We start from the raw sequence: 16257 nt of genomic DNA on the forward strand, positions 1-16257 counted from the left end.
AAAAGAAATCAGAGATGACACAAACAGATGGAAAAACATTCCATGCTCATGGATAGGAAGAATCAATATTGTTAAAATGGCCATACTGCCCAAAACAACGTAAACATTCGATGCTATTCCTATCAACCTGCCAATGACACTCTTCACAGAATTAGAAAAGACTGTTCTGAAATTCATATGGAACCAAAAAACAGCCTGAATAGCGAAAGCAATCCTACGCAAAAAGAGCAAAGCATCGCATTACCTGATTTCAAACAATACTTCAAGGCTGTAGTAATCAAAACAGCATGGTACTGGTACAGAAACAGTGACATAGACCAATGGAACAGAATAGAGAGCCCAGAAATAAAGCCTCACACCTACAACCATCTGATCTTCCACGGAGTTGACGAAAATGAGCAATGGGGAAAGGACTTCCTGTTCAGAAAATGGTGCTGAGATAATTGGCTAGCCATATATAGAAGACTGAAACTGGATACCTTTGTTACATCATATACAAAAAAATTAACTCATGGTGGATTAAAGACTTAAATGTAAAACCGAAAACTATAAAAACCCTTGAAGAAAACCTAGGAAATACCATTCTGGACATAGGCCCTGGCAAAGATTTCATGAAGATGCCAAAAGCAATTGCGACAACAACAAAAAATTGACAAATGAGACCCAGTTAAACTAAAGAGCTTCTGCACAGCAAAAGAAACTATCAACAGAGTAAACAGACAACCCGCAGAATAGGATAAAATATTTGTAAACGGTGCATCTGACAAAGGTCTGATACCTAGAATCTGTAAGGAGCTTAAACAAATTAACAAGCAAAAATAACTCCATTAAAAACTGGGCAAAGGACATGAATAGATGCTTTTCAGAAGAAGACATACACTCAGCCAATGAGCATATGAAAAAATGCTGAACGTTGGCTGGGCGTGTTGGCTCACGCCTGTAATTCCAGCACTTTGGGAGGCTGAGGAGGGTGGATCACAAGGTCAGGAGATCAAGACCATCCTGACTAACACGGTGAAAACCCATCTCTACTGAATACACAAAAAATTAGCCAGGTGTGGTGGTGGTCGCCTGTAGTCCCAGCTACTCAGGAGGCTGAGGCAGGAGAATGGCGTGAACCTAGGAGGCAGACCTTGTAGTAAGTGGAGATCACGCCACTGCACTGCAGCCTGGGTGACAGAGCGAGAGTCCCTCTCAAAAAAAAAAAAAAAGAAAAAGAAAAAAATGCTCAGCGTCACTAATCATTAGAGAAATGGAGAAATGTAAATGAAAACCACATTGAGATACCATCTCATACCAGTCAGAATAACTATTATTAAAAAAATAACAGATACAGGTGAGGTTGCAGAGAATAGGGAACATGTATACACTACTGGTGAGGAAAACAGTTTCCTGATTTCTCAAAGAACTTAGAATTACCATTTGACCCAGCAATTTCATTTTGGGTATATACCCAAAGGAATATACGTTGTTCTGTCATAAAGACATATGCATGAATATGTTCATTGCAGCACTCTTCACAATAGCAAAGACATGGAAGTGACCTAGATGGCCATCAATGGTAGACCAGATAAAGAAAATTTGGGGCATATACACCATGGACTACTGCACAGCCATAAAAATGAACAAGATAATGTCCTTTGCAGCAACATGGTTGGAGCTGGAGGCCATTATCCTAGATGAACTAACGCAGGAGCAGAATACCAAATACCACATGTTCTCACAAGTGGGAACTAAACATTGAGTATACATAGACACAAAGAAGGGAACAATAGACACCGGAGCCTTCTCTTTTTTTTTTGAGATGGAGTTTCGCTGTTGTTGCCCAGGCTAGAGTGCAATGGCACAATCTCGTCTCACTGCAACCTCTGCCTCCCCGGTTCAAGCGATTCTCCTGCCTCAGTCTTCTTAGTAGCTGGGATTACAGGCATGCACCATCACACCTGGATAATTTTGTATTTTTCGCAGAGATGGGGTTTCACCATGTTGGTCAGGCTGGTCTTGAACTCCTGACCTCAGGTAATCCTCCTGCCTCAGCCTCCCAAGGTGCTGGGATTATAGGTGTGAGCCACCGCGCCCGGCCAATACTGGAGCCTTCTTGAGCAGGGAGAGTAGGAGGAGGGTGAGGAAGGGAAAAGTACCCATTGGGTACTGTGCATATTACCAGGGTGACAAAATAATCTGTATACCAAACCCCCGCCATATGTAATTTACCCACATAAGAAACCTGCATGTATACCCCGAAACTGAAATAAAAGGGTTTTTTTTTAATATTTGTTTTATTTTTGAGACAGAGTTTTGCTGTATCGCACAGGCTGGAGTGTAGCAGTGTGATCTCGGCTCACTGCAACCTCTGCCTCCTGGGTTCAAGTGATTCTCCTGCCTCACTCAGCCTCCCTCCCAAATAGCTGGGATTACAGGCGTATGCCACCGCGCCTGGCCAATTACTGTATTTTTGTTGGCCAGGCTGGTCTCAAACTTCTGACCTTGGGTAATCCACCCGTGGCCCTCTCCCAAAGTGCTGGGATTACAGGCATGAGCCACTGTACCCGGCTTTATTTACTCTTTATTTTAAAAAGATAACTATAGTAGGCCTTTGACTTCTAAGGATGGAAATGGGGAAATCATTTGGAACAGTCTTTACTATAGTTAAAGGGAGTAACGCTGAGGACATAGTTTAGGGCAGTGGAAATGAATTAAAGGGGGGCACATTTTAGATTTGGTGAAGCAGCTACCTGGGATGCATAAGGGAGAGAAAGGAGGCAAAGATAACTAAGTTTTTAGTTTTAAAGTACTTGTCACATGTCTTAGAGACTTTTAGTAATAGGCAGTTGGAAATGTGAGTTAGGAGATTAGGGTTGAGTGAGATGAATGTAGTGTAGTGATTTTTGAAATATTTGAAATAAGACAAAGTTTTAAATCTCAACTCTGGTACTGTCACTAAAATGAGAAATAACCATATATATCTTCAAGAACTGTTGGGATTGTGCATATAAACCTGTCAATAAGTAATGCTTGGCATTATTTTATCTGTCTGTCTAATCTATCATAACTAGAATTGAATGTTTCACAGCAAATGGATGAAAGTTTAAGAGGGAGAGATTGATGTATTTAGATTGCTGGAAAGTTAAGTACTTGAGCTATGTCGTTAGTTCTTTATGGAATTACCTCACTTCAGTTGTGGCATAATATTCTTTTCTGTACTTCTATTGAGAATGAATATAAAAAGTGTTTCAAGAAATCTTTCAGTTGTCTTGAAGATGTCATGGTGTTCAATGTTCTTTATGGAAAAATCCTTGTAATAATTTCTTCAAAGAGTTTAGTATTAGGAAAAATGGTTTTTGTTCAAACAAATTGGTATTTGTTATTTTACTAAGCAAGCAATTTTTAAACTTCTGTTTTCTCTTTTTTTATCTTGGCTATTTCAAAACGTCTGAGCTTAATGTTTGACTGAAATATTTTTATTAACCTGTATTTTTAGTTTGACTTATATTTAATCTTTTATTATATGGCTCTGTTGTATGTTTTCGGGGGCGGGGAGCTTACACAACAGAAATTTATTGTCTCAGGTTTGGAGGCTGAAAGTCTAAGATCCAGGTGTAGGCTGGATTGCCTTCTTCTGAAGGCTGTGGAGGATAATCTATTCCATGTCTCTCCCCTTAGCTTTTCGTTTGCTGACAATCTTGGACATTTCTTGGCTTGTAGAAACATCTTCCCAGTCACTCCTTTCATCTTTACTTGATGTTTTCCCTTTGTGTGCATCTGTGTTCAAATTTCCTTTTTCCATAATGTCACCAGTCATATTGGATTAGGGCTGCCCTAATGACCTCATCTTTAATTATATCTGCGGTGACTCTATATTCCAATGAGGTCACATTCCAAGGTACAGGGGATTAAGACTTCAACATAGGAATGTGGTGGGGGTTGGGGGGACCTTTGAACTTCTAACAGTTGTGTGGTTAAACAAATGAGATAATAACCTAAAATGCCTTATAGAGCTTCGGAGTTAGGTAGGGAATTGAGAATTTGAACTTGTTCTCTTTATGACTCTCCACAGAAGCTTTATCATAAGGGCAGGAAGCATAGTGTTTATAGTCATTAATTGCCATTTTCTGACAGTTCTTTTTGACTTTTTCTTAGTTTGTGAACTTTCAAGGGAATTCCAGCTCTTCAAACAGACAGTATGTCTTGTCCACCTGCTTTGGATTTGAGTCTTTTCTTACAGCTGCTGTGGGTTTTATAACAGATGTGTAAAATATTCTAGCTTACCTTTTTTATCATTTATTTTAAAATTAAAAAGAGAAAAACCTACATGGAAAGTTTTTCCTAATACTCTATTACAAAGAGCATGTTAGTGTTTCATCAGAAAAAGCAGGCTACTTTTTGCAAATAAGTAAGTGGATTTGGCACCTAATATCAACTGAGCATGCCAGTATACAGAATTATTATCACAACAACCTTGGAAAGTAGATGCTACCATTTTAGTGTTACAGAGGAAGAAACTGAGACTTAAATATACTGTTGAAGATTAGTAGTTGACAACTGGCTGAAACAGACCTCATGGTTAGTATTTGTTAAAAGTCTATGCTCATTCCACAATCCAATAAAGAAAAGGATGGTGTGAGTATCTGCTGAGGGGGTAGAAGAGCCCGTTTCTTGGGCCTGCACCCACTGTACTGTCATCTGGCATCTCTGAGGTCTCAGTTTCCTCACTGGAAAAGTAGAGGCAATCGGCCGGGTGCCATGGCTCATGCCTGTAATCCCATCTCTTTGGGAGGCCGAGGCAGGTGAATCACATGAGCTCACTAGTTTGAGACCAGCCTGGGCAACATAGCGAAACCCCACCTCTACTAAAAATACAAAAAATTATATGGGCGTGGTGGCGCACACCTGTAGTCCCAGCTACTCACAAGAATCGCTTGAACCCGGGAGATGGAGATCGCGCCACTGCACTCCAGCCTGGGTAACAGAGTGAGATTCCACCTCAAAAAAACAAAGCATTTCATTGAAAATAAATGTTTGTACAAATGTGCTAGACTGGGCTCAGTGACTCACGCCTGTAGTCCCAGTAATTTGAGGGGCGGTGGAGGGAGGATTGCTGGAGTTCAGGAGTTTGAGGCTGCGGTGAGCTGATTATGCCACTGCACTCCAGCCTGGGCAACAGAGGGAGACTGTTTCTCAAAAATAACAACTTCTTGCCACCAAGCTTAAAAAAAATAACCTAACAAAAATGTGCTGTTAGATTAAGGAATACCAAAAAGTGAAAGGTGTGCATAATTACAGATACATAAAGTGCAGTTACAGATAATTTAAGGCCGAGTACAGTGGCTTACACCTGTAATCTCAGCACTGTGGGAAGCCAAGACAGGAGGATCACTTGAGCCCAGAAAGTTTTTTTTTTTGACACAGTGTCTCGCTCTGTCACGCAGGCTGTAGCGCAGTGGTATGATGACAGGTCACTGCACCCTTAACTTCCTTAGCCAGGGGTTCGAGACCAGCCTGGGCAACATAATAAGACCCTGTCTCTTCAAAAAAAAAAAAAAAATACAAAATAAATTCAAAACAAAACAAAGGTCAGATAATTTAGATTAGTAGATAGTACAGAAATATGTGAAAACTTAAAGGTTTAAATACTGTAGTTGAAGACAGCAATAAAAAGTCAAAAGGAAGTTTGTTTTTTTTTTTTTTTTGTCAAATGAATGATATAAATAGTATCTTAAGAGGTAAAGGTTTTAACAACTTGGAATAATTGGGGAATACTTTCTAGAGAAGGGGGAATTAAAAAGTAATGTTTATGAAGACCTGTGGGAAAAGATGCTAGATACTTTACATAGATTCTTTCACTTGATTCCACACTGCAACCCTGTGAGTGAGATGGTATTTAACCTCTTTTTTCAGGTGAAGAAATGAAATTTACAGTTACTTGCTCATGCTCATATAGTATGTAAATGGCACAAGTAGGATTCAAGCTCAATGTGTAACTCCCAAGTATTTTTTCTTTCTCATCATACCTGAGTCTTGAGTATGTATATTAGAAATTGATTATACTCTAGATGGTAAAGTGTGGGAGATTTTAAGCATATAATGAGTATATCATTGTGACTGGAGGAGAAAGTTCAGTCATTATATGATTCTTGTAAAGATCTTATGGTAGATGTATACTTTTATTGCTTTACACCATGATCTTTAATCTTTTGTAAATATTGGTGTAAGGTATTCAGTTTTTTCCCTAGATGGATACTCAGTTGTCTTAAGTCCATTTACTGAATAATCCCCCTTTTCCTCTACTAATTAAATAAAAAGTTTTATTGGCCAGGCATAGTGGTGTGCGCCTGTGGTCCCAGCTACTCGGGAGGCTGAGGTGGGAGGATTTCTTGCTTCAGCCCAGGAGGCAGAGATTGCAGTGAGTTAAGATTGCGCCACTGCACTCCAGCCTGGGCAACAGAGCTGTCTCAAAAAAACAAAAACAAAAAAAATGTATTGAAATATAATTTACATGCTATTAAATTCACCTATTATAAGTACAATTCAATTATTTTTAGTAACTGTATAGAGTTGTACAGTTTTTTTTTAAAGAACTTTAAGATATTTATTGTTTTTCATAACTCTTAATTGATGTTTTCTAGGTAGATGATATTATTTTCATTTTATAATTGATGGCATAATCTGCATTTTACAAGCATTTTGCCCAAGACTTTGTGGCTAGTAAATGGCAGAACTGAGACTCAAACTCAGCATCTTTTAGGAAGTATTAGCATGATAGTTGAGGACAAATTGTTGAGGATATGCTAATGTCAGACTAAGAAGTTCGGATTTCATCCTTTAGCGTGAGCATCGCCAGCATCTTATCTGTAATGCCCTACTCAGCACTTGTAGATGGGTACTTTCTGGAAAGTGTCTTCTATGATGGAACTCTTGTCTCTCAAGATGCTCCATGTGGAAAGGGTTCCCTAGTCAAGTAAATTTGGGAAGTACTTTGTCTTCTTTTTGGATTGTCACAATTCACATTGTATACACACATCCTGGGAAGGTGTACAGTAAGGAAATGGGGGTTTACTTGTTTTTACTCATTTTCCCCCAGAATTTTCCAAGCTTCTTGACCATTGAAGACCTTTTTTTTTTCTTTTTGAGACGGAGTCTCGCTCTGTCGCCCAGGCTGGAGTGCAGTGGCCAGATCTCAGCTCACTGCAAGCTCCACCTCCCGGGTTTATGCCATTCTCCTGCCTCAGCCTCCCGAGTAGCTGGGACTACAGGCGCCCGCCACCTTGCTTGGCTAGTTTTTTTTTTTTGTATTTTTTAGTAGAGACGGGGTTTCACTGGGTTAGCTAGGATGGTCTCGATCTCCTGACCTCGTGATCCGCCCGTCTCAGCCTCCCAAAGTGAAGGAAGACCTTTTGAGTAACACTGCTCTAGTATGATGTTTTTGGAGAGTTAGACTCAATTCATTAAGAGGGGTTTAAGTGTGAAGAAGAAAATTCAGCTGCAAGATTGGAGTTTTTAAAAAGTAGGTTATTATTGTGTACATTTATCTGTTAATAGTTGTGGGGTGACTGCTGACAGATGCAGAAGTTCTTCCTTTTTTTTTTTAGACCGAGTCTCACTCTGTTGCCAGGCTGGAGTGCAGTGGTGCAATCTCAGCTAACTGCAACCTCTACCTCTCAGGTTCAAGCGATTCTCCTGCCTCAGCCTCCCGAGTAGCTGGGACTGCAGGCACTCACCACCATGCCTGGCTAATTGTTGTATTTTTAGTAGAGACGGGATTTCACCATGTTGGTCAGGCTGGTCTCGAACTCCTGACCTCGTGATCCTCCTGCCTCGGCCTCCCAAAGTGCTGGGATTACAGGCGTGAGCCGTTGTGCCTGGCCGAAGTTCTGATTCATTAGGTATAGGATCCTTTGGTCCAAAGTTTGAAATTTTGTCTCTTGATTTATACTTGTATTTTCTTTTTTTTTTTTCCGGTAGAGATGGGGATCTTGCTATGTTGCTCAGGGTGGTCCTGAATTCCTGGTCTCAAGTGGTAATTCCACTTTAGCCTCCCCGAAAGTGCTAGGATTACAGACATGAGCCACTGTGCCTGGCCCCATTTCTTTTAAAAATTTGAAAGGCTGTTCAATATAGTAGCAAGATTACTTTTATGTCCCAGGTGTACCATTTACTAGTGTTGTGACTTTAGGCAAGCTATAATCGCTGAATCACACTTTGCTTAACCATAAAATAAAAAAAAAAAATCAACTTTGCCACAGTTGTTATTCAGATGTAGATTCATATCAACAATAATGATTGTTCAATTTGTTATTATTCTATAGTGTCTTAGTTCATTTCTGCAACTATTAACAAAATATTGGAGACTGAGTACTTTTTATAGAACAGAAATTTATTTCTCAGATTTCTGGAAGCTGGGAAGTCCAAGATCAAGGTGTGGGTTGGTTTGGTGTCTGATGAGGGCTGCTGTCTATGCTTCAAGATGGTGCTGTGTTGCCATGTGCTCACATGGGGGAAGGGTCTAACAGTTTCCTTGTGCTTCATAAGGGTGCTAATTCCATTAGCATCATGGCGTGCTCCACCCTCATGACTTAATCACCATCTAAAGGCCCCAATTCTTAATACTGCCACAATGATAAGTTTCAACACATGAATTTTGCAGGGGGTGGGAGGGACATTCAGACCATAGCATTCTGCCCATGACCCCTTAAATCCTTGTCTTTGTCACATGCAAAATTCTATCCCAATAGTATCAAAAATCTTCCAGCACCAATTCAAAAGTCCAAAGTCCAGAGTCTCATCTAAATTAGGTATTCATCCTAAGGCAAATTGCTCTCCAGCTATGAGCCTGTGAAATCAGACAAGTTACACTTTTCTAAAATACAATGGTAGGACAGATACAGGATAGATACTTCCATTCAGAAAGGGAGAAATTGGAAAGAAGAAAGGGATAGCAGGTCCCAAGAAAGCCCAAAACCCAGAAAGCCAAACAACATTAAATCTGGATGCCTGAGAATAATCTTGTTTAACTCCTTTTCTTGCCTTCTGGACACACTGGGACTGGGGTGGGTCCTGAAGGCTTCAGGGAACCCCGCCCTTCTGACTTTATCTGGGGCAAGCCCTAATGCAACTCTCACAGGTTGGAGTCTGATGCCTCTGGCTCTCCTGGGCTGGTGGTGCATGCTGGTGGCTGCACAGTTCTGAGGTCTCGGGGGCAGCCTCGGCTTCACAACTTCACTAGACATAACCCTGGTAAAAGCTCTCTGCTACAGCCTGCCCCTATGGCAGTTCTCTGTCTAGCCCCTGAGGCTTTCTGAGGAATCCTTTGAAATCTAGGTGGGGATAGCCATGCCTATGAGCGTACTGCACTCCTGAAGAGTTAGCACCATGTGGGCATCATCAAGGTTTACCCCTTGTGCCTACATTTGCCCTCCAGAGTGGAGGCCTGAGCTGTACCTGGCCTCACGTGAGCCACAGTGGGGGTAGTCAGGGAGCCTTGCTTGGGAATAAGGGGAGCAGAGATGTGAGGCAACCCTGGGCAGCTGGGCCTCTCCCTAGAAAACAGTTTTGTACTCAAGGCTCTGCCATTGTGGGCCTGTGGTGGGGAGTAGCAACCTTGGATCTATCTGAAATGTCTTTGGGTTCATTCTTCCATTTTCTTGATGAATATCAGCTGCTTCCTTGTATCTATATGAATCTCCTTTTCTTTATTTTTTTAATCTTAATTTTTTTTTTTTTTTTTTTAACAGATGGGGCCCAGGCTCTGGGCAGTCTCCTTATCAAAAGGTCACTTGGTCATGCTTGTGGTATTCTCTTCCAACATCACCCCGTGTTTTTTATTTTGAGACAGTCTCTGTTGCCCAGGCTGGAGTGCAGTGGCACAATCTCAGCTCGCTGCAACCTCCACTTACCGGGTTCAAGTGATTCTCCTGCCTCAGCCTCTCTAGTAGCTGGGACTACAGGCACCTGCCACCATGCCTGGCTAATGTTTGTATTTTTAGTAGAGATGGGGTTTCAACTATGTTGGCCAGGCTGGTCTCAAACTCCTGACCTCAGGTGATCCGCCTGCCTCGGCCTCCTAAAGTGTTGGGATTACAGGTGTGAGCCGTTGCGCCTGGCCTAATACCCATTTTTAATCTTTACAACTTAGCCAGTCCTGCTTCCGTTTTGATTGTAAATTTGATCTTTAGGCCAGGTGAGGTAGCTCACACCTATAATCCTAGCACTTTGGGAGGCTGAGTCGGGTGGAGCATGCCTGTAATCCCAGTTACTTGGGAGGCTGAGGCAGGAGAATTGCTTGAACCCAGGAGGCGGAGGTTGCCACTGCATTCCAACCTGGGCAACAGAGTGAGACTCTTGTCTAAAAGGTGTATTGTGGCTGGGCACCGTGGCTCACACCTGTAATCCCAGCACTTTGGGAGGCCGAGGCGGGCAGATCATGAGGTCAGGAGACCATCCTGGCTAACATGGTGAAACCCCGTCTCTACTAAAAGTACAAAAAAATTACCTGGGCATGGTGGTGGGCACCTGTAGTCTCAGCTACTTGGGAGGCTGAGGCAGGAGAATCACGTGAACCTGGGAGGCGGAGCTTGCAGTGAGTCGAGATCATGCCACTCTTCCAGCATGGGCAACAGAGAGACGAGACTCTGTCTCAAAAAAACAAAAAACAAAACAAAAACAAAAAAGTGACTTGCGAACTGTTAGTCCATGGAAATAGTGTTAAGATTTACTTAAAGTGGCTTGTAAAAATAAAGGATTGAAGGACTTAAAAATTCCTGATGATCTGTTCTCGGTAATTAAGGTCACTCACATATCTTACACTTAAGTAATTTAAATTTAAAAGTATTCTACATGCATTTTCTCATTTTTTTTGTTTTTATATATTTTTTGAGATGGAGTCTCGCTTTTGTTGCCCAGGCTGGAGTGCAGTGGTGCGGTCTTGGCTCACTGCAACCTCTGCCTCCCGGGTTCAAGCGATTCTCTTGCCTCAGCCTCCCAAATAGCTGTTTTTACAGGCGCCCTGACCACCATGCCCGGCTAAGTTTTTTATTTTTAGTAGAGATGGGGTTTCACCATGTTGGCCAGGCTGGTCTCAGACGAACTCCTGAGCTCAGGTAATCTGCCTGCCTTGGCCTCCCAAAGTGTTAGGATTACACGGTGAGCCACCGTTCCCAGCTGTATTTTCTCTTTGAACACCTGATGAAGTAGGTTGGATATGTGCCTGTTCTTGGTAATTAAATTAATATATTTATGATCTATATAGGATGGAATAATGTATCATTGGTTAGTGATTTTTCCTAACTGCACTCCAAGTATCTATTCCTCTTTTCTCCCTTCCAAAACAAGAAAAGTCAAATGTAGGTATATGTGTGTGTGGAATGTTTACTTTAAAAAATAATAATTTTAGGCTGGGCGCAATGGCTCATGCCTGTAATCCCAGCACTTTGGGAGGCTGAGGTGGGTGGATCATGAGGTCCGAAGTTTGAGACCAGCCTGGTCAAGATGGTGAAACCCCATCTCTACTAAAAACACAAAAACTAGCTGGGTGTGGTGGGGGGGCACCTGTAATCACAGCTACTTGGGAGGCTGAGGCAGGAGAGTCGCTTGAACCCAGGAGGCAGAGGTTGCAGTGAGCCGAGATCACGCCACTGCCCTCCAGCCTGGGCGACAGAGCAAGACTCCATCTCAAGATGATAATAATAATAATAATGATGATGATAATAATAATTATTATTATTTTAATCATTGATTACTGGCTATGTCAGCACTCCCTTGCCACCTACCCCTGTTTTTGGTTAAGTCCAGTCAGGTGTTTGCTAGGGAGCATAAGGCTTCTTCTATCAAAGTTGTGTATCTGAAAGGAATATATACCAGTGTTAACATAGTGAAAATCACTACCAGAAATTTGTGTGTTTATTGGGACAAATTCTATTTCTTAATGATAAGGTGTTATTATAAGGTGGGAAATTTGGTTTTATTGTCCTCTGATTCATTAATTTTACCAATATTTCATTTCGTTTATGTGCAGTGGACCTTGCTTTCGAGGAACTTTAAAATTCTACTAAGACAAGATATTGACCATAGGTATTTGAATTCTTGGCATGTTCAGTAATTGTTCTATTGGCTTGTACAAAATGTGAAAAGAGAGAAAATTGGATTTGAAATTTAAAAATATAATAAAAACCTTTGAAGTGAAAAGCATTTGAAATAAAAATGCTATATTAGAAAACAATTTGACTCTAGAATTGTACTCTATTTTGGAGTAACCATTCTATTTTATTAGGAAAATGTGAAGAGTAGATGCCTTAGAGAATGGAGGAACCTCTCCCCTTATGGATTGCTCTGTCATCATCCTCCTCCTCCTCATTGTGGAAATAACTACATTATAAAGAAAGTCATAAAAGACGAACGTCTTTTTTTTTTTTTTTTCATTTTTTTTGAGATGGAGTTTCTCTCTTGTTGCCCGGGCTGGAGTGTAATGGTGCGATCTTGGCTCACCACAACCTCTGCCTCCCAGGTTTAAGCGATTCTCCTGCCTCAGCCTCCCAAGTAGCTGGGACTATAGGCATGTGCCACCATGCTTGGCTAATTTTGTATTTTTAGCAGAGACGGAGTTTCTCCATGTTGGTCAGGCTGGTCTCAAACTCCCGACCTCAGGCGATCTGCCCACCTTGGCCTCCCAAAGTGCTGGGATTACAGGCGTGAGCCACTGCGCCTGGCCGAATGTCTTTCTTCTAACCAGCCACGTGACACAAAATTGTTAACATTTTGACATATTTAGTCATTTTTTTCTGTGTATGTGTAAGCACACATAATTACCCTCAAATAAAAATGTGTTCCCCTTTCACTTCACATTGTAAATGGTTATTACACTAGAAAGGAACAAAACTTGCTCCTATTTTCTCTCTACTACATTCTCACACAACACTTTTGACACCAGATGTGTTGAGTTTTTTTCCCACACCAGCCAATTCTCCAATTCTCTGGTTACCACCTGGGTGTTCTACAATTCAATTATGACACTACCTGGAGTTAGTGCAGACTCCAGAGGTTAAAAGCTCAGTCACACAAGAGTGCTCTCCACTTCAGATACCAGTGACATGTAGCGGGTCCCCAGATTATACACACTTCTATCCGACTTGGCTACAAATTGGGAGTTCCCATGACCCCTCCTCAGGTTTGATAATTTGCCATGATGGCTCATGGAACTCAGGGAAACACTTGCTTGACTGGTTTATTACAAAGGATACAGATGAACAGTCAGATGAAAAAGTAGATAGAACAAGGATCTTTTTTCTCTGTGGAGTTGGGGTGTGCCACCCTCCTGGCTCATAAATGTGTTCACCGACCCACGAGCTCCCTGAACCTCACAGTTGAGAGATTTTTATGGATGCTTCATCTCACAGGCAAAGGAAAAATCATCTCACAGGCAAGGGAAACTCAACCTGTAGCCACTCTCTCCTCACTGGAAGATGGTTGGGTAGGGCTGAAAGTTCCAAACTTGTAATCAGGGCTCGGTCTTTCTGGTGACCAGCTCCCATCTAGGTACCTAACAAAAGTCACCTCATTAGAACAAAAGATGCTCCTATCACCCTGGAAATTCCAAGGGATTTAGGAAGTCTGTGTTAAGAACTGAGGTCAAAGACCAAAAATTTGAACCAAAGATGCTCCCAGCACCAAGTATTTGAACAAAGATGCTCCTAGCACCTATCATTTAGGAAACAAGTTTTTCTAGGAGCTCTATGCCAGGAACTATAGATGAAGACAAAAGAAATATGTATTTCTTTCACAGTGTGACAGACATACAATTATTTAGTCTTTATTATCATTTTGTGTAGCAGTTTATTACGGACAATTTAAAACTTTGATAAAAGTAGAGAGGATAGTGTCATCCCTGTCACCCAGCTTCAACAATGATTGATGTTTTCCCAGTCTTACTTTGTCTGTCCTTCTATTTTAGTTCTATTTTGCTGAAATATTTTAAACATATCCTGGACATTAATTACCATGACTTTAAATTATTTCATGGTAGTTTTTCAGTGGATTTACTTAATCATTCTTCTGTTGTTAGACATGTCGACCTACAAGGAAGAAGCTGAGGCAAAATTAATATAAATAGAGAGTCAGCCAGGCACAGTGGCCCTGTAATCCCAATACTTAAAGAGGCCGAGATGAGAGGATCACTTGAGGGCAGGAGTTCGAGACCAGCCTGAGGATCATAACAAAATCTCATCTCTACAAAAACAGAAGAAAAGTAGAGAGTTTATTTGGGCCAAACTTGAGGATTGCAACCCAGGAGCACAGACTCAAGTTGCCCTGAATATATCCTCTGATTAGCTGTAGTGGATTTTTAAAGGTAAAATAGGGGGACAGGGAGTAAAAGTGTGTCAGGAATTCTCATTGGCTTACAGAAATTAACATTGATTCAGCTATACATTGTTAAGCTGTAGGGTGATGGTTACAGTGTCCAATGTGGCATTATTAGGTTAATTTATAGCTACTTTTGGCAATAGCAGGCAGTTTCAAGAGATGAGCACGTAGCTCAAAGTGGGGAGTAGGCTGTGACTGCTGTCTCATTTTAATACCTCTCTGGGCCTGATGTTAAAAGGGTTTGTATTCTTCAAATAATAAATAGTTCTTTGTTTTTTCCCATTTCACGTTGTTTCTAATTCCTTGTTAAAGATGAACTTTTTTATATATAAATATTTAGGTGTTTCTGATGATATTCTTCAGCCATATCCTGAAGTTGTAATCACTAAAAGATATGAACCATTAAAATAAACTTTTTATAATTGTAAATGCAGTACATTTTCATTATGGATGTTTTGGGAAATAAATTTAAAAAAGAAGAAAATAAAAATTACCTCATTGTTTTCCAAAGAGACCCAACATCCCTTCTATCCACATTTTTGTAGTTTGCTTCTTACTGGGGTTGAAGGGGGTTTCTCAATGACTGCCTGGAGAAGAGCAAGCCTACTTGCAGCCCATCTTATTGTTAAACTGGCAGATTAGAAAATAGCTGCATGCTAAGTACTTATTAGGAAGTAACATCTAAGACACAGTGTCCCGTTGATTGCCCTAATAGTTTTAGAGTCCTTCAGTATCGTCCTACCCTAAACTCTAAAAAGAACTGTCAGTATTCCTGAATTCCATCCTATTGCTACCTCTGCAGAATTTTTTCCCCCTGAATTTTGAGTTAGTGTGAGTCTGCTGGTTTGTTTCAAAAGATGTGTTGTGAGAAACCGTCTTGAGAAAATTGCTTCTGTTTACCATCCAGTAGTTCACAGGAGAAATTGTTGTCCTTTTACTGAGTTGAAGAAAGAAAATTTGATGAGGAAACTGGAAATGCAGGTGGTAGAAACTTAATCATATTGTGTCTGGGGGCTATTTTGTGATTCATAGAAAATAAATTATTTCTGTGGGAAGTAATTAGTCAGCTTGAGCACTGTTTAACAGATTTCTAGAGCCAAGCCAATTTTATTTGATCCTGCCTTTTATAAACTGGTAAATAAAAATAAGTGTGACAGATTTGAGACTTTACAACTTATTTGGCAACACAGAAGTGAAATCAATGTTTCATCCTCTGAAATAATTTTAAATACTTGAATTTTCCTTCTCTTTCAGTTCCAGGAATGGATGGAGGTGCTTTAACTGATACAAGTCTCACAGATTCCTATTTTAGCACCAGCTTTATTGGAGTCAATGGATTTGGAAGCCCTGTAGAAACAAAATATCCCCTGATGCAGGTATCCTCAGTATAAATTCATGTTGCACTATGCAATTTATTCTAGGACCAGGGGACATATAGAGTCTTCATTTATTCCTACATTTATTGAGTGGGAGGTGAGATTTTAGGAGGCAGTGAGATGGGTGAGATGTAGGTAAACTATCTCTCATGGGGTTGGAGTTAATGAGAGCTTTTATAAGTGGGGGTTTGGTAGGGTTAGGGGCAAGAGTGACGGGAGTATATAGAGAGGGTAGTTAGAGACTAATTTCACTTGTGTGTTTTGTTTGTTAGTTAAACTTGGTAGTGATAGCAATTTTGTTTTGTTTTGTTTTGAGACGGAGTCTTGCTCTGTCGCCCAGGCTGGAGCGCAGTGGCGCAATCTCAGCTCTGCAAGCTCCACCTCCCGAGTTCACGCCATTCTTCAGCCTCAGCCTCCCGAGTAGCTGGGACTACAGGTGCCCGCCACCATGCCCGGCTAATTTTTTTGTATTTTTAGTAGAGACAGGGTTTCACCGTGTTAGGCAGGATGGTCTCAATCTCTTGACGTC

The 16257-nt window shown here is 41.0% G+C and overlaps 1 protein-coding gene across 11 annotated transcripts in view; it reads left to right on the forward strand.

Annotated features, from left to right (window-relative positions):
- PAN3 (poly(A) specific ribonuclease subunit PAN3) overlaps positions 1–16257 on the forward strand; it is a 159186-nt gene that overhangs the window by 18877 nt on the left and 124052 nt on the right. For all 11 annotated transcript variants that reach the window (XR_013407810.1, XR_013407808.1, XR_013407812.1 and 8 more), the window contains one exon: positions 15607–15728. Coding sequence is in view for 5 of the 11 variants with exons in the window: in XM_001097210.5 (XP_001097210.5) it covers positions 15607–15728 (122 nt within the window). In the remaining 6 variants the exon portion in view is untranslated. The remainder of the gene's footprint in view (positions 1–15606; positions 15729–16257) is intronic.

The sequence above is a fragment of the Macaca mulatta genome, chromosome 17 (assembly GCF_049350105.2).
Source record: "Macaca mulatta isolate MMU2019108-1 chromosome 17, T2T-MMU8v2.0, whole genome shotgun sequence".
In the NCBI taxonomy this organism is placed as follows: domain Eukaryota; kingdom Metazoa; phylum Chordata; class Mammalia; order Primates; family Cercopithecidae; genus Macaca; species Macaca mulatta.